This window comes from Zootoca vivipara, chromosome 6 (assembly GCF_963506605.1).
Source record: "Zootoca vivipara chromosome 6, rZooViv1.1, whole genome shotgun sequence".
In the NCBI taxonomy this organism is placed as follows: domain Eukaryota; kingdom Metazoa; phylum Chordata; class Lepidosauria; order Squamata; family Lacertidae; genus Zootoca; species Zootoca vivipara.
The window spans coordinates 73,306,778-73,331,576 of NC_083281.1; the positions used below are offsets into that span (position 1 = coordinate 73,306,778).

The following is a 24,799-nucleotide window of genomic DNA, read 5'->3' on the forward strand; positions in this document are numbered from 1 at the left end:
TAATATGCTTTTTTATATATAGAGAGAAAAAGACCACCAGAGGTAAAGCAGAAGGAGAACAAAAAGCTTTTAAAGCACAGAAACGTAAGAAGCTGTCTTATGCTGCAACCATTAGCCATAGAATCACAGGACTGTAGGGCAATCCCCTTTGCAATCTAGCTCAGTCTACACTTTCCTCAGTCCAAGGGCCATGGGGAATCTTCTGGGGGCCACATGCCAGCAGGTGGGCTAGGCTAGAGGCAAAAGTAAGAGGAAGAATAGATGGGATTCTTTGTGCCCTTGTACAGCTGGCTACATTTCCGCCACACAAGAGTCGGAGGTCTCTAGACACACATCTCTCCACCAAGGCAAACAAGAGACATGGTCCCAGCTGGCAAGAAAATGCCCTTAGGAAAGGCACAGAGGTGGGGTGGGGAGAGTCCTAAGGGCCGGGCAGAAAAACCTGTAGGGCTGCATCCAGTTCTCAGGCAAAATGTCTTGGGGCCAGCCCTGATGGTGGGTGCAACTGGAGTTTCAAAAGCATAGCAAGCTGCCTTCTATTAGGTCGCACCACTTGTCCTCCAAGTTATTGTCTACACACTGAACTGGCCACTTCCTGCTACACTTTTGTCCACCACCACAGCTAACCGATGAGAGCCAGTGTGGTAAAGCAGTTAAAGTGTCACAGACTAAGATCTGGGAGACCAGGGTTTGAATCCCTGCTCGGCCATGGTGAGTCACTGCCTCTCGGCATAACCTACTTTGCAAGGTTGTTGTTGTTGTTGTTGTTATTGTTGTTAGGAGGCGGAGAGCCAAGTATGGCACCTCGAGCAAGGAGCTTGAAAAAGGTGGGGTATAAATGCAGTAAAATAAAAGTAAGTAAATAACTGCTATGCCTTAAAGGCCCTAGTTTCAATCTCTGGTTGAAGGGCTGTCAGGCCAGAGAATGTTTCTCTCTCTCTCTCTCTCTCTCTCTCTCTCTCTCTCTCTCTCTCTGTGTGTGTGTGTGTGTGTGTGTGTGTGTCCCTCTCCTCCTCTTTCTCTGCCTGAGGGCTTGAATAGTTTTAATACATAGGTAGAGCTGGCCATGAAGGGCTGGTGGTCTTACTCAGTGTATAGCATTCATGACAGCCTGGGGTAGTTGGCGGTTCAAAAGGAAAGGTCCACTGGCCCCCTGGCCACTCCACCATTCAGGTTCCCAAATGAAATTCTTCTTCTGACGTGGACTGCTGTACAAGGTTGCCTATTAGTCTGACTGCACGACTCTCTCCCCCCTCTCTCTTTCTCTTTCTTTATAAATAGTAAGTCCTATTTGCAGGTTAGATGCCCTTAATTGGATGCTCAGTCCACCTTCTGTTCTCCCAGTCGCGGCAGATCGGCTCAGGCAACCTTGGCAACAACAACAAATGAATCACAAAGCCAGGATCCGGATACATCTAGACAAGACTGCTCCGAGGGAAGGGGATGTTTAAGGTGGGTGAATGTCGCACAACCTGTGTAAGTGGAGCTGGCCCAAGGCTGGCTGACTCCAGAGGCCCTAAAGATGTGCAGCAGGATTCCCCTTGCTTCTGGAGGTTGCATCCGGATAGATGCAGGTGTTACAAGAGCTTTGGGGGGGGGGACTAGCCCCTTCTAGGGCAGGCTCCCAGTTCACTATTTTTCCCACCCAGAATATCTTTCTTGTGGATCTTTTGGGACACTGTCGCTAGCAGTTCCGAGTTCTCCCTGTGGGTAACTCAGAAACTCCCTACCGGTTGACAACCATATCTACTCCACCCTGACGTGTTTGGAAAGCTGTTTCAAGCGGCTTTAAGACAATGCTGTTCAGCTGTGGGGATCTTCTCTGCTATTAGATATAGAGAGCCCGTGTGATGTAGAGGCTAGAGTGTTGGGCTAGGACATGGGTTCAAATTCCCCCACTCAGCCACGGATCTCACTGGATGATCTTGGGCCAGTCGCTGCCTCTTAGTCTAATCTACTTCACAGGGTCGTTGTGGGGGTAATAGGAGGAAAACTGTGCACACCACCTTGAGCTCCTTGGAGGAAAAAGGTGGGATATAAACGTAATAAATAAATAACAAAAATAACTGTCCTATATCATTTGTTCTTTGAATTGTTCTTTGTTGGTTTCGGTGGCGGGGGTGCTATTTTATTCTGCTACAGCTGTTGCATATTTAAATAAAATATGTAGGCCATCTTTGAATATGAGAATATATATGACTGATGAGTGTGCACTAGTAGCAGAGCAAGGGAGCAGGTTGCGGCAGGGGTACAAAAGTCTGGGGCGTTGGGAGAGCTGTTGGGCAATGAGGGATGGTTTTCACAAGGGGTTTGGGAGTGAGCTATGGAGGAGGGAGGTTGGGCAATCTGATGGAGGAAATGGCTTTCGGTGAGATATAAAGAGGGGGTTGCAAATGGGGTGGTGGATAGGTGGGACTGGTGAGTAATGCAAGCAGGAACAGCAGTCCAAAGTAAAGTGAAACAAGTAAAATTATCTGTTTCCCAAAAACCTTGCAGGTAGTCTTTACCTGCATGGCAGAAGTTGGCTAGAATAATACACCTCTGAATTTCTCACCCCCCCAAAAAATCCCCACAGTATTTAATGGCTGTGCCCGCGAGAAGCTGCAGCAATGGTGCTGCTTGGCTTGGTCTGCTGCCCTCGCCAAGCCTCCAACCAAGATCTGATCAGATCACTCAACCCACCAGCATCCACCTTTAAAAGAGAACCAGTGTCTGGAATTAAAACAAAAAAAAAACCAAGGCCTCGCCACGAGGGTGAGCTTGGCCAGTCTCAAAAACGGCTCAGGTGCAGAGCAGCTGTTTGGTTTTCATCCAACTCTTTGGAGTTTTCTAATGATGATTTTGTACTTCTGCATGACTGTTTTCAATCCTGGCAGCTGCTTTGAGGGCCCACAGACAGGAAAAGCAGGGTAAATACAATAAATCAAGTCAAGCTGGCTTTTCACTGAACACCTTGAACACAATCCCATGCTAGAAAGAAAACATGGCTTAACTGAAGAGCTGCTTTAACTGCCAAGTTTACACAGCCTCACTTGAGGCTTCTTCCCTGTGCATTGAGGTTTAACATCATGCATTTTCTGAGTCAGTCCCCATAGCCCATTGCAAAGAGGACACACATTTATGCATGAGGTACCAGCAAGCTAACAGATCCACATACCCTTAAGGGAACAAGTGGCCACCTACCCTCATCTTTTCAAAATAAACTCAATGGTCTGGTCTTGGATATCGGACACAATTTCATCAGTAACTGGTCCACCCCGTTGCCTGACACTCCCAGAAGCATTGTTACTTCTGGAAAGTGACCTGAATCCGAAAGTTAAGCACAAAGCTCTTTTCTTGCTTTCCCTGGTGGCGGCTTGGGTGGCCATTGCTCAACAATGGAAGTCATGAAAAATGCTACCTGAAGTGGCATGGCTCAATATCGTCTGGGAGATAGCCCTGTCTGAACGTCTCACACAGCACAGGTGAGGGGTGAAGCGAAGAAAGATCAGTTTGAGGGAGTGTTTCCCCTTTATTAGTATGGAAAAGTTCTCAAGCCCTCCACCCACACCTCACTTTAGAGGGGTTACAACCATAGGTGGAAACAACCCCCAAGTCTGACCCCCTGCAATGCAAGGGAGACAACTGCAAGTCTAGAAGCAGAGCATAAAATGTCGAAACAAATCCCTTCTGAGAACTCTTGGACACCAGAGATTCAAATCTCTTTAAAGCTAAAGGAACCCTGAAAGTGGTCAGGTAAACTTCGCTTAAAAGCTTCCAAGGAAGGAGAGTCCACCACCATCCATTCGACGGATGAACAGCTCTTTTTAGAATCATAGAGTTGGGAGGGACCACAAGGGTGATCTAATCCAGAGGTGCCCAAACTAAGGCCCGGGGGCCGGATGCGGCCCAATCGCCTTCTAAATCCGGCCTGCGGACGGTCTGGGAATCAGCATGTTTTTACCTGAGTAGAATGTGCCCTTTTATTTAAAATGCATCTCTGGGTTATTTGTGGGGCCTGCCTGGTGTTTTTACATGAGTAGAATGTGTGCTTTTATTTAAAATGCATCTCTGCGTTATTCGTGGGGCATAGAAAAATCCCCTTCGGAGGAATAGAAAACAAGTTCGCTCCATCCTAAAATCAATAATCATACGAAACTGGTAATGACTCTTCTAAGATAATGTAATTATTTGCTGTTATCTAGTCTGATTGTGTACTCTATAACCTGTGTTTGTAACTGGATTCTGCTATGTATGTTTACTCGGAGCTGTTCGATTTTGTTTTCTTGAAATCAATAAAAATTATTAGAAAAATAAAAAATAAACTCAATAAAGTTGAGGGGAGGAAAGGGAGGAAGAAGACTCATCCACAAAGCCCTTAGCAGGTGGTCCATCCCTCCTCTCCCTGCATCCACCTGCTTGGTGCATTACTTACTGTTGGGGGAAGGAGAAAGCGGTGGTCTCTCCTCTTCCCCATTTCTGCTCCCACCTGCCTCCTCAGCATAACCCAAAAAGGAAATTTGAGAAATCAGAAGCCGACTTACCACTGTAAGAATTTGCAGACATCAAGCTGCCCCCATGGAAGCCACTATTCCCGTCATAGGAAGAGATGATCCGAGAGCGAGAAGGTGGCAAAGAGATGGACTTCCTCGGCCTTTGTTCACACAGATGGCCTACAAAAGAAGATAAGGCAGAGACTCAGGGAGCACAGGCTCGGGGAATGAACAAAAACCTCTCTATCAAACCCCAGGGGGTTCCACAGAGCTCCTCCCTCCTCAAGCCACACACCCTACAGTCCATGCTCTGCACTCTCAAGTCCTTTTGTATAGCTTGAATGTTCCCCTGGAATGTAATCTTGCCAATGGATGCAGGAGGAGAGCTCCTCTAGTGGATTACAAACTGATTAAGTTGTAGGAAGAAGAATAAGCATTACTGAAGCAGAGTCAGCATGGCCTCTGCAAGGGCAAATCCTGTCTCATGAACCTTCTCTGAGCATATGGATAGAGATGATCCGGTTGATATAGTGTACTTGGGCTTTTGAAAGGGTTTCAACAAAGTCTCCTGAGCAAGCTTAGCCCTCAAAGAATAAGAGAAGAGGTCACAAATTGGCTAAGCAGTAGAAAGCAGAGAGTAGGAATAAATGGATGATTTTCTAGATGTAGAGATGTTGATAGCGGATTCCCTCAAAAATCACTATTAGGACCTGTGCTTTTTAACTTATTCGTAAATGATCTAGAGTTAGGCACGAGCAATGAGCTGACAAAGTCTACTGATGATACTAAATTGTTTAGGGTCACTGAAACAAAAAGGGATTGGGGAGAGCTCCAAAAGGACCTCTCTAAACTGAGTAAATGGGGGGTAAGATGGGAAATGCAATTCCATGTAAACAAGCACAAAGTGATGCAGTCAGGGCTAAAATAATAATAATATTAATTTCACCTATATGCTCATGGGGTCTGAACTGGTGATGAAAGGCTAGGAATGAGACCTTGGGGTCACACTAGAGAGCTCGAAGATCTTGACCCAGCGTACAGCGGCTGTGAAAAGGGCAAATTCCAGGCAAGGGATCATTAGGAAAGGAATTGAAAACAAAGCTACTAGTATCATAAAGCCGTTACAGAAATCTATGGTGCAACCACATTTGGAATACTGTGTACCGTTCTGGTCATCACCTCACCTCAAAAGTATATTATAGAGTTGGAAAAGGTTCAAAAAAAGGGCAACCAAGAAAATCAAAACGAGGAAAGGTGTTTGGGAGTTTTTAGTTTAGAGAAAAGGGAAGTGGTACATGACAGAAGTTTATAAAATTATGCATGTCATGAGTAAATAGACATAAGTTTTTCTCTCTCCTTCATGAGACATGGACACCCATTGAAACTGAAGCTTGTAAGAGCAGCTAGAAGCACGAAAAGGGGTGAGATTCCCGCCGCGTCCTGCTTAAATCAAGCAGGCCACACCCCCAGACCAATCAGCTTGGTTGCCTGGCCAGTGACGCAGCCTGGAATACCCCCAATTGTGCAGGGCTGACCACACCCCTATGCACATGAAGGGGTCATGAGTGCCCGCAGCGCCACCTCCTCCTAAGGCGGAAGTGGCTTAAGAGAACATCCTTCACACAGCACACAGTTAAAACTATGGAAGTCCCTCCTGCAGGAGGCAGTGGTAGCCACCAACCCTTTAAAAGAAGGTTGGACAAATTCATGGAGGACAAGGCTATCGGTGGCTACTAGCCATGGTGGCTATACTCTGCCTCCACAGTTGGAGGCAATAATGCTTCTGAATACCAGTTGCTGGAAACCACAGGAGGGGAAAAGGCTCTTGTGCAAGGGTCCCGCTTGTGGGTTTCCCACAGGCATCTGTTTGGTCACTGTGAGAACAAGATGTTGGCCTGTTCTAGCAGGCATTTCTTATATGTTTCCATGTTTCCAAAGCAGAGCCGGAGAGGCATGTGCATTTTGAAGTGGCTAATTCCAGTCTTAAGATGTAGTATTCAGAACGTGCTTTTGGCTTGTTGGAGAGCTTTCTCTCTACTCTCCTCCCCTCCTCCTCCTCTTTTTCTCAGATCTTTCAAAGCCTCAAGCTAGGTTTTCTTTTTGGGGGTTTTTAATTTTATTTTTTATTTTTTACAAGAAGCACCAGAACAAGTACGCTACAGAAAACAAAGTCTACCTTTCCTGAAGCAATGTTAATAATGAAGGTGACTGAGGAAGCGTGGGTTTTTCCAGAAAGGAGCCTAACAGGAACCATCTGCAGGGGCTCCAGAACAATTCTAAGCCCCAAAAGCACCCCCTCAAAGAATCAATTCCTTCCCCCTCGTGGCAATTGCCTTATCTTACTTTGTACCTTTCTGACACTGAAGGGGAACTCAGTGGGATCCCCTTTGACTTTCGGAAATAAACACCTTGATGCATAATGGCAAGCTTATCCAGTCTCTTTGCAAGTCCGACAGCTCCTTTGATCTCTGACTCAACCTGCCAGCCAAAACTCTCTTTAAAAAAAAAAAAAATTAAAAGGCCCCATCTAAACCCACAGCCCGTTCAGAAAAAGAGAGTTATCAAAGGAGGCACCTTAAGGCTCTTTCTGCATAAGAGGGTCTTTGATTTGCAGTGCGCAACGGAAGCCAGGATCCTCTGAAACAGGAGCAAGTGAGCGCCTTCATCCCTCGGATCCTCTGAAGGAAGCTTACGCTTCCTGGCTCCTTCAAGCAGTTCCTTCTTGATCTGCTCCTTCAGGTGCAGGAAGGTCCTTCTTTGAAGTCACAATTTCTACAGTCTCCATAGTTGCCATGGTGAAGAATTTACTTTAGTGGGGGGACCATAGCTCGGTGGTTAGAGCACATGATCTGCACAGCTGAAGGGCATAGCCTCTGCCTTCCAAGAGAGGGGGATCGTTGTGGGGGTGCTGCCGCCGCCCCACCACCACCACCACCACCACCTGCTGCCTGAGGAAGCTGCCTCTTTAATGGCAACGCTGGCTCCAAACCTTTATAAAAAGCTCCCATTGGCACCAATTAAAGTAAAGTCTAGTTTCGCTCAAAGAAATCAAAGTACAGGTGATCTGTGAACTGCAGAGCAGCAATTTAGAAAGTCCTGAGCAGGGCAAAGAAATGGCACCGAGCACAAACTAATTTGGGATGATGAGAGGGATGGTCAGGAGGGCTGGGACTGCGAGCAACGTCAAATCATCATGCCTTTCAATTATCTGAGGGAAAGAGCAGGATTTGGTCCGGCCCTTTCAAAGGAATCAATCTTTTTTCCCTGGCCACAAGTATTCTGGTCCCTGCATAATCACCAAGGCAAGAAGGGTCCCTATTACTCAGCCACCCAAACTCAGTCATTCTCAGACAGCACGGGATCAGAGAACATTTTTTTATCATCGTCGTTGTTGTCATCATCTCATGTGGCAGATCTTCAAAGAACAACAGAACCAACAAACCTGCTTCCCCAGATGAGATGACTGATTACTGAAAGGCCGGCAGTCTCCTGGACCAACACAATTACAGTCACTCAAACAAAAACACAAATTAGAAACATTAAACTAGCCAGAAAATGTTGTAGAGTGAAGGGGGTTCCTCTGTGTCCCCTTTAGCTGCATACATAAATAAAGGTATAACAGTCCCTTGCAAATGTGTCCTTCCCTTTCAAACCTCTCACGCGCTTTGATTTGTCAGCCAATTTCCCTGCCAAAGCCAACTGCCATACTTTCGTCTCTACCAGGGTGGCGATTGATGCTCCTTCCAGAATCTTCCAGTACCTCCTCGCTACTGGTAGACTAGATGCCAACAGCCACTGGCCAACAAGACGACTGAAATGGAGGATCAGGGAACATGTAGCTGTGGAGTCAAAGAGGAGGAATGGGGCTCTGTGCCTATGCCAGGACTTGCCAAGTCCCTTTTGAATCTCTCGCCCCCATTAGATCATTTCCTTCCCCAGCCTTTGATTCATCTCTGGATTGATCATCGCAGCCCCTGTCCCTCCCCAACTCCTTGCTAAAGAGCTTATCACCCACTTGCAGGCAAAGTATGAAATGTCAATTTATGATACGGTAGAATGGAAGCTAATCTTTCTTCTGAAGATAAGATTTTTTGGGGGGGAGGAGTGGAAACACATGGTGGAGTCACACCGCCTTTATTTTTTTGCAGACAGATGAATTAAAGCACCTGCTACGAGGCCTGTAGTGCTAAGGCCCTTATAAGCCCCGATTCCTCATCCTTCCAGGTACGGTTCTGTGCAGCTTCCAACGCCCCCGCCTCCATTTCTCCTGCGTTGTTGTTTTGTTGGCATCTAATTGAGTGTTGCCTTTTCCATATTGTCTCCTTTGAAAGCCGCCTTGGATTGCCCGCTTGTAAACAAGACTAAGCAGAATTAATGACCTGTGTATTTCCACCATGCCGCAACAACCCGATGTTATTACCGTTGTCGGGGCACAGGGGGGATAATAAGCTTTCGCAACGCAAGGTGCAAATCTTCTGCTTTCCTCCCCTTCCCCCTCCGAGGAGCTGGAAATCCTCCCTAAACAGCCCAAACAGTTGTTTTCCATCAGCTCTAGAGCTGATGCCCGTGTCTCAGTAGCCTGGGGTTCAGGTGGGGCAGAATCAAAGCATAGAAACACCCCTGGCAGGCTGTGATTGGAGGGGGTGGATTTTGTCAGCACTCTATTACGTAAAAACAAAAACCAACCACTCTGCCAGAGGGGGCGCTGGAGAGGTTTTGAGGTTTGATGATCTGCTTTGGGATTTGACTGCTGAACTATTCTCATCTGAACCCTGGGCTTGGGCTAGAAATGGACCAAACTATTTCTGGTCCATGTCACTTGGGGATCCCATGTGGCCCTGTTTCTGCATTTATCCACAGATACTTAAAAAAAAAACAACTGCACAAAACCAGATGTTGGCATTAAACTCAATTTATTAATAACTGTCAGGGGGACTCCCTACAGGGAGCCTCCCCCCCCCCCGTCATCCTGACCAGCACTTCGCCCAGCGACAGCACAAGCAGCGAGTCGGGAGGAGGGAATGAGGAATGGAGCAGTTTGGAGAGAGGGCTCATTGAGGTGTCTGAGCCCTGGCAACACTATGGGGAACAGAGCATGCAGGAAGGGCTCAGAGACGGGTCAGAGCCCTGGCACTGCTCTGATCGAGGGTCAGCGGATGATGGACTCAGCGAGACGTAGGAGCCCAGGCGCCGCCCCAGCCAGCAAGAGGGGAGACCTCTCCTTCTGGCGCCCGAATTTAGGTGCGTGCCCACACGAAGGGCGAAGGGGCGGCATTTTGGGGTGCCCCGGCTTTTGTGCTGGCCAAAAAGCAGGCAGCAGCCATTGCCGGGTTCTGAATCGGACTAGGCGGTCATGTTTTCTGTTATCTCTGCACTGTAAATAGTATGCACAATAAAACTCTTAAAGACAGTGCGGACTAGAACGTCTTTACTCGAGAGTAGCCGCAACAATCCCCTGACACTAACCTTCTAAACAAAGTCTCAAGGTGATATAGCAATAAGGTGATTAATACCAGTTAAAAACACAAAAACAGCTAATACTTTAAAAACAAGACTAAGTGGACCCATTTCTCCAGCTTGGAAAGCCAGTTGGAACAGAAATGTTTTCAGAAAGTGGAGACAGTGGGCTCTTGATATATCTTGACGGGAATGCTGTTCCACGGGACAGGGCACCTACACCAAAAGCCCTGCTCTTTTAGAGTTACCGTACTGCAGTGCAGGCTGTGGAGACCTCTGGAGCTTGCGGGATTCTCTAATGCAGTGTTTCCCAACCAGTGTGCCTCCAGATGTTTTGGGACTACAACTCCCATCATCCCTAGCTAGCAAGACCAGTGGTCAGGAATGATGGGAGTTGTAGTCCCAAAACATCGGGAGGCACACTGGTTGGGAAACACTGCTCTAATGGACCGCAGCAATCTACTGGGTGTGTCTTTTAGTAATGTTTGTGTATTACATAGTCTAAGTCCTATTAAATAGGGACTTAAATGTTAGCACCGGCACCTTGAACATGGCCTAGCAGGGGACTGGCAGTCATTGCAAATCCTGCAAGTAGAGTGTTATATTCTGCACCAGCTGCAGCCTCTGGACCAGGGGTCCCCAGACTTACCGGGCTTTGGGCCGGAGGGTAGGAGAGTGCGCGCGCAGCGGGCCGGAGGGCGGGGGAGTGCGCGCCCGTGCGCATGCGCACACGGTCGAAAAAAAATAGCCGAAAATCGCTTGTGCGCATGCGTATGGGCCTCTCCCGACCCGGAAGTGCACCGGAAATGACCTCTTCTGGGTCGGGAGAGGCCCATACGCATGCGCGCAAAGGATTTTCGGCGATTTTTTTCCGATTTTGAAGATCGCCGCCGCGCCACGCGCCGTAAGAGCGGGCGGCGGCAGTGGGCGGCGGGGGTCATCGCGGGCCGGATTGGGAGGCCATTTGGGCCGCATCCGGCCCGGGGGCCGTAGTCTGGGGACCCCCCTGCTCTGGACCAACACCACACAGCTTTGATATTTGGGGAGTTGAGCCGGAACATTTGGAAACTGCAACATCCAGTGGATAATCACGTTCCAATCTGTACGTTAGTCCAGAAGGTGTAAATCAAGGCAGTTTGTATCAGAATTGGATGTGATTAAATTTCACATGCATCCTTAGTTGAATGGGGAACCCTGCCAGGAAGCCAGTGCTGCTTCCTGGCAAAAAGTAGAGCAAGGTAGCCCTAGACAAAAACATTCTAGCCCTAGCCACCTATGAGAGGAAAACCCAAGGAAAGGTTCCCCATCCATTCATGAGGCTCTACCAGGCATTTGTTGTCAATCCATTTCGAAGACCAGGCTACTCCAAAAGAAGAGAGGGGCCTACGTTCCTTGTGAGATGAAAACAGCCACACTGTTTCTCTTACAACTACATCACAACGGTCATGTCTGCAAGTCACGGCAAGCTACAAACCATAGTTTACTGTGCACAAGTGAATTGTGGCCAAAGAAACCACAACCTTCCAGTTTGGCATTACGTCAGAACCAGGGGCTGTGGATTGCTAACGTCTGACAAAACATGATCTGTATCCAAGGTTTGCTCCTGGCCTACTGATGGTGGTTTGTTTAAAGCCCTAAACGGCCTCGGTCCAGTATACCTGAAGGAGCGTCTCCACCCCCATCGTTCTGCCCGGACACTGAGGTCCAGCGCTGAGGGCCTTCTGGCGGTTCCCTCACTACGAGAAGCCAAGTTACAGGGAACCAGGCAGAGGGCCTTCTCGGTAGTGGCACCCACCCTGTGGAATGCCCTCCCACCAGAGGTCAAAGAGAACAACAATTACCAGATCTTTAGAAAGCATCTCAAGGCAGCCCTGTTCAGGGAAGTGTTTAATGTGTGACATTTTAATGTATTTTAATGTTTTGTTGGAAGCCACCCAGAGTGGCTCGGGGAACCCGGCCAGATGGGCGGGGTATAAATAGTAAATTATTGTTATTGTTGTTGTTGTTGTTGTTGTTGGGGCTGAAAGAAACCATAGCCTCCTTTTCATATGAAATGCTAAAGTGTGGTTTGTTGTTTTGTTTCCCCCATGGAACAAAGTGGATGAGATCAGCCCACTTATGGTAAAGCCATAACTGGGCGGGCGAGTTTTTACATGGGTTTGCTCTCGATTGGAAAGGGATATTTTGAGCCCTGTCCTCCAGGATTAAACAAAATTGACTTGGGTGGATCTCCTTGGGAAGGAAATCCTGGGTACAGCTGAGTTCTGTTTTAATCTGAGGCTGAAGAGCCTTAGGTTGCCCCAGAAAGCCAATGGAAATGCCTGAACAAACAGGATTCTTACCGATGTTAGCCAGGCTCAGGTGGAGACGCCCTCGCACAACAGCATGGACTCCAATGGGCTTCACACCCCCATGCTTGAGAATCTCCCCACTCATCACGGGTGTGTCCTGCTTGTATTCCATGGTGATAACCTCCAGCTCACGGTAAACTTGGACAGCTGTCCGGCCCTGGCGGAGCAAGTGCTGCAGAACAAAGAAAGTCTGTGTCTAATTGGCAGATCATTCAGGGGTGTGGGTGTGGGTGTGTGTTGGAGTGTGTGGACCCACTCAGCCATGAAGCTCACTGGGAGACCTTGGGACAGTCACTGCTTCATATGATTGTTGTGGGGATTAAATGGAAATGGGAGGGGGGGGCAATATATGCCACCTTGAGCTCCTTGAAGAAGAAGTGTGATATAAATGCAATAAATGAATAAATAAGAAGCAGATCACCTTTTGAGTTGTCCTCTGAAATCAGTTATCAGACTGGCTGCCAGACTGGCAGTAGGCATAATCCAAACTTTCCCAAGCTGGTGCCCTCTAGATGTTCTGGACTACAACCCCCATTGGACTCCTTATTTTTGCCTAAGATGTATATCTCCTTTCTGGGGATGCACTACAAATCCCAACTTTTTCAATCTAGGTCCCAACCTGAGAATATGGGGGTGCATGCATTGTCATTAGCAGCCAACAACCACCAATGCTCTTTTTTGTGTGAGATCTTCTAGCAACAAATAACCATAAGGAACATTTTGGGGGGTGCTCTCAGATCCTTCTTGCAAGATCTGGTTAGGCACTGTGTGAAAAGGATGCTGGACAAGATGGGCTACTGGTTAGATCCGATTGGCTCCTCTTTTCTTCTTCCAACATAAGACACAGCCTTGCACTGAGTTAGGTCATTGGTCCATCTAGGTCACCCTTGTCTAGGCCAGCTGTCCCCAATCTGGTGTTTTGGACTACAACTCCCATCAGCCCCAACTAGCATGGCCATATGATGCTGAGCCTGATGGTCTCAAACGCCTGAAGCACACCAGGTTTGCAACAGCTGATCTAATTCATAGGGAGTAGAATCAGTGGAAAATTTAAAAGGTCTAGTCATTTCTAAATACTCTAATTTCAGTACGTCTACTTTGAGTGAGACCCTGTCAACATATAACACTTGTGGTCAGAGACCTGCTAAAAGCATTTTTGTTTAGACAAAGCTACCCAGGTATGCAGAATGATGATATGGCTTTTAATCTGTCTTTAAGCTTATTGCTGATTTTAATTACTACAGTCGTACCTTGGAAGTCGAATGAAATCCGTTCCGGAAGTCTGTTCGAATTCCAAAACGTTCGGAAACCAAAGCGCGGCCTCTGATTGGCTGGAGGAAGTTCCTGCAGCCAATCGGAAGCTGCAGAAGCCCTGTCGGACGTTCAGCTTCCAAAAATAGTTCGCAAACCCAAACAGTCACTTCCAGGTTTGCGGTCAAGAACTAAGCTGTTTGAAAACCAAGGTATGACTGTATATAAATGTTTTAAATAGCTGGGGGTGTTTTTACTGATAACTTTATTCTTTTTGTAAACGGCTTTGAGGTTTTGGGGTTTTTTTACGCTCAAGTAGTATATAAATTTTATGAAATTGGCTCAGAGTGTGTGTGTGGGGGGGCTTTTCTCCCTCCCAAGAGTCAGCTCCAACTTAACAAATTCCCACCTTCAGCTTCACAGCAGCAGATCCGACGAGGAGCAACGAATCGCCATCCCACGCGTCTATTTGCAGGGTGTGCTCTGCCAGGTAACGGATAAACCACCGTTGCTCACCTGGCTTGAGGAAACCAGGATCCACCATATATTTCAGTTGGAAACCTGGGGAGCCTGCAGAGAAAGTTGCTGGTTACAGGTGTGTAAGGCCCAAAGCAAGCAAACAAACAAACCCAAACTCGCTGAGGCTATGAGCCGTTTGACAGTGGAACAAACTCCCTCGGGCAGTGGTGGGCTCAGAGACACATTCCATCCAGGAGAAGCACTCAAGGAGGGTGTGAAGCTGGGCAGGTGGGGGTTTAGAGACTGGGGGATGTCCTAAGGGCCTGCCAGGGACTGGGAAGAGGAGCGATGGGGGAGACCTCCTCCCCAGCTTGACCCTTTCCAGGGAGGAGGAAGAGGAAGACAGTTTAGATTTACAACAGGGGTTTGAAGGAGGTCACAGCTCAGAGGTAGATGAGGGGGAAAGCTGGGAAATAATGGGAGAGGAGGAGGAAGCATCAGGGGGCAACAGCTGACGGACACAGTATCTTTAGAATGCATTCCAGAACCTGCTCTCCCAGAACCCGGCGAGCCTTAGAAGTAGGAGAGCAAAGTGCTCAAAGACAGAAGGCACGTAGCAGCACGTAGGAGAGACAATGAGAATGATGAATGAGGGAGTAGGAGAGATGGAGGGTGGAGATTCACTTGGGACAATGCCACTATCCAAGAGTCTGAGTTCTATACCCTCTCTCTGTAAATACTGAATAAAAAGAGGAATGAAAGAAACACCCCCTTGTTTTTGTATGTTCCTGGGCTACCAGCAGGGAGTTGCTGGCAGTGGCCTGACAGGGCCAGATATGGGGCTCAGCCCCTGGATCTGAAACTTTCTATCCCTAGTCTAAATGGAATGACAGTGGTTCTCTGGGGCTTTAAATGAGGACGGGACCTTCAGGAGGCAAAGTAGGTTGTCCTGCTAATGCACTCTATTTAGTTGGAAAGCCACTACATTATCTGCTTTCTGTACTGCTCCTGTGTTATGTTTTCTAACTTTCATTATGTTTCGTTTCTTGTTGGCTTGTACTTTTTATGCTACATTAATTTTTCTTTTAAAAAAAGCTTTACAGAATAATAGAAACATGAAATAATAGAAACTGTAGAGTTGGAAGGATTTCTAAGGCTCATCTAGTCTAAACCCCTACAATGCAGGAATCACAGCTAATGATTTTTAAAAGAAGGAGTCAAGGGTGTGGCAGCATGAAAGGGGAAATAAGAGAAAGGAAGGGACATCAGATCACAGCGAGGCCTTGTGCCTTCTTGACTAGGACAGCAATGGCATTTGTCAATGGATCCAGGGAGCAACCGAGGAGTGGAAGATGAGCAGTTCAGCTCCAACAAGAGGACCAACCCTTGAGGGCCTTCCTTTTCAAAAGTCATCAGCAAATGAGGGGTCTGCTGCTGCTGTGTGGCTCCACTTTAATAAACAGAATGATCAAGGCTATTATGAAAGATCTGGCTAAGTAACTTTTAAAGTCACACTGGGAGCGTCCTATCCTGGCACAGAGCAGCATTTAATGTGTGTCTTTCCCCCTTTTTAATTTCCATTAACTGTTCCACGGGGGAGAGGGGTGGCTTTATGAACCAGAGACACTCAGCAGGGTACGGAACAGGACCGCCTCTCCCGGGACGAGGCTTTAATAAGACCAAAAAGCACTTTGCAGAGCGAAACAAGGCAGCTGAAGCTTGGCTGCTCGGATGCGTAGAACTCGAAATAAATAAAGAAAAATCTGCTTAGCTAACTGGCAAGTCAGCATTCTGGATTGCCAAATCTCAGCCCTGATGCTTACCAGTGCCTGACACTCCATCCTAGTTCTGCAAAGAGCAGATTATTTATACTGAACCTGTGTCTTAACTGTACGGCTACAGACGGAAGGTGAGGGTTCTCATATCTGAATATTGGAAGGCTCTGCACAGTCCTGGTTGCCTCCCCTAAAAAGAATATTGCGGAGTCGAACAAGGTTCAGAAAATAGCATCCAAAATGATCATAGGGGTGGAATGACTCCGCTGTGAAGAAAGGTTATGAAACTTTGCATGGCATGGAGAGAATGGTGAGAGAGAAGCCTTTCTCTGTCTCTCATAACACTAGAACTTGTGGACATCCAATGAAGATGAATGCTGGAAGATTCAGGACAGATAAAAAGAAAGGACTTCTTCATTCAGCAGACAGTTAAACTATGGAACTCCCTCCTTCAGAAGGCAATGATGGCCACTAATCTGGATGGCTTTAAAAAAAGATTAGACAAATTCATGGAGGAGAGGGCTATCAATGGCTACTAGCAATGATGGCTATGTTCTACCTCCATGGTCAGAGGCAGTGATGCTTCTGAATACCAGTTGCTGGAAGCCACAAGAGGGGAGAGCGCTCTTGTGCTCAGGTCCTGCTTGTGGGGTTCCCCTGGAGCATCTTGGTCGGCCACTGTGAGAAACAGGATGCTGGACTAGATGGGCTTCCTTTGGCCTGGTCCAGAAGGCTCTTCCCAGGTTCTTACGCTATTAAGTTCAAACACCCACTCAGCCTCCATGTCTGTTTTCAAGGAGATCAGAAACACGGCGCTAAATGAACTGGGAATACAGGCATCTGGGAGATGGGAGAAAAACTTGGCTTGCGCATATGTCAATGACCTAATTCTCCAACCTTGAAAACCAAAAGTGTTTTAAAGGAGGAAAGGGAGAATTTACAATAAACCAAGGCAGTATCTGAAGCGAAGCCTCTCAAAGGGTGGGCTTTACTAGCTACACTTCTGTTCTGAAGGAATGATGACTCAACAGCATAGCAGATTCTAATTTTTGCTATCTGTGCTTGGGAGTCGGTTGATATACGTGTCATTGACCTATTAAAAACTGGAGTTAACCTCGCTCACAGGTGTCCCTTCAGCTTCCACTTCCATCAGGCTCACGGCAGAAAGGAGAATTTTGCTGACTCGCGGCTTGAGACTTCATCCCTGGGGGATGCTGCAACAAGCTCGGAGCCGGCTCTGACTGCTGCATTCTGAATTGGGAATGATCTTCCTTGTAGGGCCTCATTTTTCAAACTGGACAGACAGCTGGACTCAAGTCTGCCTGGAATTTACACTCTCTGGTATGATAGCCTCTCTCCCTCCCTTCAGAAACAGAGGGATCCGAGTGGTAGCTGTGATGTTAAAGTGACTGTAGGAAAGGTTTCGAGATATTCCTTACTGACATACTGCAGGCCTAAATGCCATGACATCAGAGAGGGTCTTTGTCAGTGTTTAACTAAGCTGCTCTAAAGGCATCCAAATGGAGCTTCTTGGATCATCGGAAGAGAGAAGAAAGGTAGGAAGACATATCTAAGGAAGAGGGACAGACTAAGGAGGGACACTAGGGAAGGCAGCTGACCAAGGGCACCATGGGGAAGGACCGGAGGGTAGAAATAAGTTTCTGCCCATCTGTTCCCCTCAGGCCTTACCAAGGTTCAGGGTCCCATCTTCCTTGATTTGCACCAAGATGTGAGAAGATGGAATGAATGGAGCTGCCTTCGAAGTATCTGCATTGACCAGCTGCAACCGGGGAGTTGTGACTGGAGGGAAGCGGTAGAACTGGAAGGTGAAATAGATGGTTTGGGGCCACATCTCCAAGGCTGTCCTGTCCTCTGCGGCCCTTGTTTAACAACAACCAAAAGAGACAGAAGACAATTAAATCCCACTGAGATTAAATCCTGATGATTTAAATCCCTATGCCATGAGTCACCAATTCCCAGGGTGTGTGCTGGCCAGGCCAAGGGCACCTCTCAAAGGATGGCTAGCCAATTCTTTGAAAAGCTAAAGGTTTTTGAGAGACAGGACGTGCCTTCCTACAGCAGAGGCTGCCTGCTCTGTCTCAGCATGAGTCACTGCTCTGAACTTGCCTGCCTCCAATCAACCTCAGCTGGGGGGGGGGGGTTGGTCATTCTGACAACTCCCTGCATCAGGAGCCACTGGAACCTCTCCCTAGTACACACCTAACAAAGACTTGTGTGCGTTTGCACACCTTGTATGATCTACCTGTCTGGACTGGCTGTTGGAGCTGGAATTAAATCCTTGAGAATTTTGGTGCTCATCCCCCAGCCTCCTCCTCCCCCTGCATAAAAAACCCACAAGTCCATAGACCTTAAGTCTGGGTAGACACATCTGGAAACACGAGAGCAATTTTTAATTTCAGAATGATACCGTTACGGGAGTCTGATGCTGATAGAGGAAGGTTTTCAGTACAATGCAAAAAGACATGTTTAAGACACAGAACACCCTCTCAAATGGGTCTTCTGCTATCCCTACAGGCTATTCTACTTATTTTATTCCTTCCTTTGTGTTAACCAAACACTTCCACACACTCACAGTGGATTGGATCAGCAGAGACTGGTTGAGGAAAAGAGAAACGAGAAATAAGGATGTCTCTTTTCCCCCTTATGGACAAGTAACAGCTGGGCCAAATCTTCATACATTGCCTGAAGAAATCTCCCTGTTTAATGGAGGGGAATTATTTGGCAAAACTTGTAAACAATGAATCTGAATGCCTGTGTTTCCTCCAAGACTTAGTCCCTGTGGACGAACTCAGAGACGCAGCACTGCCTCCCTCAGCTGGGTTCCCTGTCAGCTAGTTCAGGAACTACATAGCTCTCTGGAGCCTTCAAAACAAAGCAACCATCATAACACAGTTGTTTGTTGCTTCCAGCACAGTTTTTTGTGCAAAATGCTGGGTGTCCAGGGCTCGGGAGGAAAACAGTGCCATTTTCGAGGCAGGTGCCAAAAAACTATTGCAAAATCCAAAAGTTTTTTCTGATAGCAACAAAACCCAAACTACCTCAAAAGCATTGACTCAGTCATAGAGATGGGAAGGCCTGGGGGGGGGGGGAATGGGGAGGACAGCCCCCCCCCAGTTTTTTCTAAAGCCGTTTCCCCCCAGAAAAATTGTCAAGACTCAGACCTGTCTTGAACCTCAGAAACAGGCTTTACCTGGTAAATGCAAGAAACTGCACGATGATTTCATTGTTCTGCAGGAGGTCAGCTTCTTCCCGCTGTGGGACGAAGTTCACAGGGTCCACAGGGTCCACAATTTGGACAGGCTCCTTGTTACAGTCCAGGAGCTGAGGGAATCCCGATGCACGCAAGCGGGCGAGAGCAGCCCGCGTAAGGCCGGTGCTAGGACTGAAGCAGAGGCAGGCAGCTTAGTCTGGGAGAAGCCGGGTGCTGCCAACAGACTCTCAGCCTAAGCGTTTCCCCCCTCTAGCACATATCTGGGGAAATCAGCTGGCCTTAAGAGCAAGGGTGCAAATATCTAGGTGTCCAGTGGCCAAAAGCTTTGGGGAGGTGCCCAGCGCTTGTGTTTCTGCAGAGAGCAGGGAAGCAGGATTCTACTCCCACCTGGCTCCTTAAAAAGCCTTGCCGGATCATTTGTTTTGCGAAACAAGATCTGTACATTCTACCAGGCCGCTGTCCTCAAGGTGGGAGCCAAGGTTATGTGGGTCCAATGACACCCAGGAAAGGGGAGGTAGAGGAGGCTTCCTCATCGCCCCTTGAAATCTTCTCTGGCTTCCTCCCCAGCCAAACCAACAAGCCCCTGCTTTGTCTTATTCCTGCCAATGAGGCTGTGCTGTCTTCGGCAGCACTTCCTCAACAGCAGAATTGGGGGCTCTCAGTCCTCCTCTCCATGTCAATCAGCCACACCCCACCATCCTGTCTGCTGTGTCAGGGCCAACCGACAGGTGGCTAAGCCCTGCCTCCTCCCCGCACAACCTCACCTTTCTGAGTGTGGCCCCAGGGCCATAATGGGCACGTGCACTGGTGTGAAGGGCAGCTCCTGGAGCTGATCTGCGGTGGGGGATTCCTGGACCAGCGAGCTGTAGCTGAGGTTGGACTCCAAGTGGGTGATGGCTCCACGGGGGTTATCCTGCTTGCAGAGGGAAAAAGAAAAGCGATGTTCATCCAAAACAGGCAAGCCTGTGGCTGGATGCAAAGAGGGCTGTGCACAGACAGAGCAAAGCATAGCATCATATAATTGTAGAGTTGAAATGCACCCAAAGGTCAAATAGTTCAAGCCCAGCAAAGCAGGAATGACAGCTACAAGACGCCCTGACAGATGGCCACCTAACCTCTGTTTGAAAACCTCCAATGAAGAAGAGTCCACTATCTTCCGAAGTAACACAAGGTGCCTCTGGATATCCCACAAGCAGGGCCTGAAAGCTACTGGATGCAGGGCCAGCTCTGAGATGAAGGGCAAGGCAGTGCTTCCCCCCCCCCATTCCAAATACAGAAGAATAAGACTGGGTCTTATTTCAACACTGGCAGCGAAAGATACTGTCCTCCACTGCATCGAAGGGCACCAAGCTAGCTTATCATGCCCAAGACAGGCTTTGTAGCTCTGTCCACTCCCTGCCCCTCAAAATCTGCCTCACCTTGCTCAATGGTAGAGCCAGCGCAAATTGGATGTTCAGGGTGCACTGTCAGTTCCCACAGGGTGATGGGGAGGCGCAACAGATTAGGACTGCGCTCAGTGTGCAAGCACAATAACGTGTCCCAGAATGCAGGACACTGGCAGCCCACCTCAGAGCTGAGTTGGGCCTCCCTTTGCTAGCAGCCAGAATTGATCTAGCCTATCTGACTGAGATACTGGCACAGACTCAATGCCTTCGAGGATCATACTCTTACTAAGCTCTGCTGGTTAGATCAACTGAGAACAGGGGGCTGGGCACAAAAGTGCCAGGATAAGCTTAGGGCTTATAGGCTTCAAATGGAAAACTGCTCAGCTCTTAGCCCATGTGACCTTAGAAATTGGATTTTTTTATCAGGATGCCAACCAAGACAGAGCATCCATCATTGCCACACGTTGCTCTACTTGGTACCCCCAAATTAAGACCAATCACTCAAGGCCCCATTACCTTGAAACTCTGACCTTCCCACAACTACACAGGGCCTTTGTAGAACTAAGATTCCAACAGATGCCCTCGGCATATTTAGAGGGGAGATATCGGGGGATTCCTCATATGGATCGCAAATATATATATGGATCACAATCAGGTAGAAGACATCACACACTACCTGCTAGTTTGCCCCCTGTATACAACGTCCAGAGGAAAAAATTATATTGCCAATTCTTAATTGGCTTCCAGGTCAATCCTCACAAGAAGTGACAGATGAACTCCTAGCAGATAAACATCTGTACATTACCCACCAGGTAGCCAAATTTGCGCTGGCAGCCAAGAAGCTCTGTTCCAGCTATGTGAATGCACTCCAATCTTAAGTCTTAATGTTGTACATTTCTTTTTATGCTGTAAACTGCTACAGGTTATGTTCTATGATTTTAGATGAAAGTTTTTCTTTTATTCTCTTGTCCATTGTAAAGGCCTTTGGCTATATACAATAAAAATTGACTGCCCCGGAATATTTGGTGATGCTCCAGAGGCTGCTTGGTGGAGAAAGGGTTGATCTGGCCCACGAGGGGCACTTGAGGGTCTTTGCAAGCTCTTGGGGCAACAGCGTTGTCCAAACCTTTACCTCCTGCAGCTGGCTCAGAGCTTCCGAGGACTGGGACGGCAGAGCCCCTCCAGATGGCTGTGATGGGGTTTTGGAGGAGCAGCTCACTGGAGGCACAGAGAGCTGGGAAATTGACAGCTGAAATGAAAATATGAGTGTTATGTAGGAAGCATCACTGCTGCTCGCTCTTCTGATGCAAGGTAAGGGATGGAGAGAAGAAAAGAGTTTATTCTGTCCTCCAGAATAGGCACGTAGAGATGCCTGGAATGGATGAATTCCTAAAGCAAGCAGCTGCATGGCGCTCCAATTAAGAGCTGATCCAGACATAATACAGAATGGGACATTCAGCTAAATTTTACATATACCACTTCAGTCTGACAGTGGGTACATGTGTGTGGTATTTGAAGACACCCAAGGTAACCAATGGAGTGTCATGGCTGAGCGCGGATTCGAACCCAGGCTTCCCCAGTCATAGGCCAACTCTCAAACCACTACAAATCAACTGACCACCATGAGAAGAGAATTAAGCTAAAAATGCACTGGTAAGCAGCTCGAGTGAAGCAGGGGAGCTTTCCTAGTGTGAATATGACATGAAAGAGAGTGGAAGAGAAGAGGGCAGCTCAAAGCCACCCTTTTATCTTGCATCCCATTAAAAGCAGGATTTGTGCAACATCAGCTTCTCATCCAATGACAGCAATGACGAGGTCGCAAAGCGAGTCACCAGTCCTCCTCTGCCTTCAAATCCAAATGGTTTTTCCTAGCAAGTTGACCCGCTAAGCTCCTTCATTTTCCCCCTGCCTTTTCTCTGCCATTGTCCAAGCCCCTTAATTTATGGGGGTGGGGGGTGGGGAATGCCCTCCATGAAAGAGAAGGACAAGAACTAGGACTCCACCGTTAAAACTAAACAAAACATTAAGCTGGCAATTCTCAAGCCACATGCCAGTGGAAATGAATGAAACTAAAGCCTCTCAGGAGCTCAAAGTACATCTCTTCATGAGTCACCACTCTGGCCCATGTTAGACCATAGCTGCCAAGTTTTCCCTTTTCTCACGAGGAAGCCTATTCAGCATAAGGGAATTTCCCTTAAAAAAGAGGATAACTTGGCAGCTATGTGTTAGACACTGGCAACTGAACCACAGAAACCCTCCCAATGCAGAATTACGTACCCTTACCAATGCTCTGGTTGGCATCCCCCGCCCCTGGCCCCATCAGCCTTTGCTGGAGCAGGTAATTCTTCAGCACTGGGGACAATCAGATCATCAGATCACCCACAGTGCAAAAAGATCATAGGGACCTGAAAGGCCCACTTTCAAGTAAGGTTTTTCGCTACATCTCTGTCTGACTCACCACTCAGGGCCTGCCACTTTCCAATCAGACTCCACAGGTGGTGGATAACTGTTACGCAGCTCTCAGCATTACATGAGATTATATCATCCCATCGTTCCTGATGCAGGGATGTGGCAAATGGACCTGCCATTGGGTGGTTGGGGGAGAGATGCCCAGAACAGTGACTCATGCAGAAATAGAGAGGGTAGGCTCCTCCGAGAGCAGATAATTTCCCAGTCTTTCAGGGCGAAACTTTCGGTACTCCAGTTTTCAATTCAGGAAGTGGTGAGCCTCTGTTATTGAAAGCTTAGGAATACAGCATTAAACTGAACAGGTGGGAAACCTCCGAAGCACATACTTACCCCAGGACCTCGGGAATAATCTTGGGTGGAAACCAGCACCTGAGGGGAAGGTGGAGACCCTATGAGAGACAGAAGATCAGGTATGGTCAGCAGGGAGGTGAAGGTTGTCTGTTGGGTTTTGGTTGGCCATTTTAACGTGAAGGGGATGTTAACAGCTTCTTAGAAATCATGCAAGCGGGTCTTTACCAAGTAGAGCTTGTGTTTGCCCTGGAGATCTAATGCGGCATTGTTTTAAAAGAGTGGAGAAAAGTAATGTGGTGTGGCTTGACAGGCCAATCATTATTGTGTGTGTCCTTGAGTCCACCCTCAGAGTTCTGCCTTCCTAGCTGGGCTCTAAATTGCATCCCATTCTCTCCAGCCCCCAGAATCCAGGAGACTTCGGGGGGGGGACTAGATAACCCTTCCTTGAGGTCCCTTCTAATTCTACAATTCTATCATTCTATGAAATGGGCCGTGTGGCCTCACACTCAACCCTTCTGGTCCTGAAGAGGCAATGGAGGAATGGGAGTCCTTTTGATTTCCACTTGTCCCCTGGAGATGTGTACACCAGTGTGGCCTAGTGGTTAGTGTCAAACTATGACTCAGGAGTGGGTGAGGGAAGCAACCCCAAATCCCCCACTTCTCCAGGAAATGCACTTGGTGACCTCAAGCCAGCGACCCTTTCTCAGCCTAGCCTGCATCACAGGGTTGTTGTGCAGATACAAAGAGAGAGAAGGAAAGAACCATTTGCGCCCATTAGGAGAAAAAAGATGGGATATTATATAAAGAAAAAGTTCAGGGGGTTGGTGCCTATTTCGCACAGCAATTTCCCGCCCCCCCACACCACCTCCACAGAGATAAGACTATGTTCCTTCTTTGCTGTAAAACACAGCTTCTTCATCACTGTAATGTGCTGCGTTTTTTTCCCTTACAGCCATACAGGCCCCGGTTAAATGGGTTGTTTAATGAGACGTGAACGCATCCGAATACTTAAGGTTTCGCCTGCCTTTTACATCATTCCTTGTCACCTTTTTAGTCTGCTGGAGCGTTCAGACCCTGCGATCCTGCTTCAAAAGCTGTGCTGTCATCCTTGTACCTAGCTGGTATAGGGGTGTTGTGCTCCACCCCACCTCCCACATACCTAGTTGGAAGAGAAACAGATGCCCCCCACTTTTGTGGAACCATGTGAGGTATAAAATGGCCTAACTGGCTTCAGGTGGGTTGCAGGGAGTGCCTTCCACACAAACATACGAGTCTTCCTGCCCCGTAGAACTCTGATTCCGTTGCTGCTGCCATTTTGCTTGGTAATAGGGCAGGCTTAGACAATCCAGAGGCTTCCTTCTGCCTGCAGATCACAGGGGTTAGCACTGCATGCCAGATTCCCCTCTGCAGCCTGGGTAGCAGCTCATCAGGCTATATGCAGTCCAAGTTGCAGATCTGAACATTCGCCATACAAGCCCCAACCAGGCCATCACTCTGATGTGCCGCCCCTAATGAGGCTCATAGCCAACGCTAAGAACAGAAGAGGAGCCTTCTTGATCAGGCCGATGGCTCATCTAGTCCACCATCCTTTTATCGCATTGGGCAACCAGATACTCCCAAGGGCAACCTGCAAGGCAGGACCCAAGCACAATGACAC

The 24,799-nt window shown here is 47.9% G+C and overlaps 1 protein-coding gene across 1 annotated transcript in view; it reads right to left on the minus strand.

Moving 5' to 3' along the window:
• The window catches only part of NPHP4 (nephrocystin 4), a 100,305-nt gene that overhangs the window by 13,427 nt on the left and 62,079 nt on the right, over positions 1-24,799 (minus strand). Inside the window, exons 12-19 of the mRNA XM_035119028.2 lie at positions 23,182-23,240; positions 21,515-21,631; positions 19,762-19,910; positions 18,977-19,168; positions 17,455-17,645; positions 13,941-14,101; positions 12,272-12,452; positions 4,524-4,652 (exon numbers count right to left, since the gene is read on the minus strand). Coding sequence (XP_034974919.2) covers positions 4,524-4,652; positions 12,272-12,452; positions 13,941-14,101; positions 17,455-17,645; positions 18,977-19,168; positions 19,762-19,910; positions 21,515-21,631; positions 23,182-23,240 — 1,179 coding nt within the window. The remainder of the gene's footprint in view (positions 1-4,523; positions 4,653-12,271; positions 12,453-13,940; positions 14,102-17,454; positions 17,646-18,976; positions 19,169-19,761; positions 19,911-21,514; positions 21,632-23,181; positions 23,241-24,799) is intronic.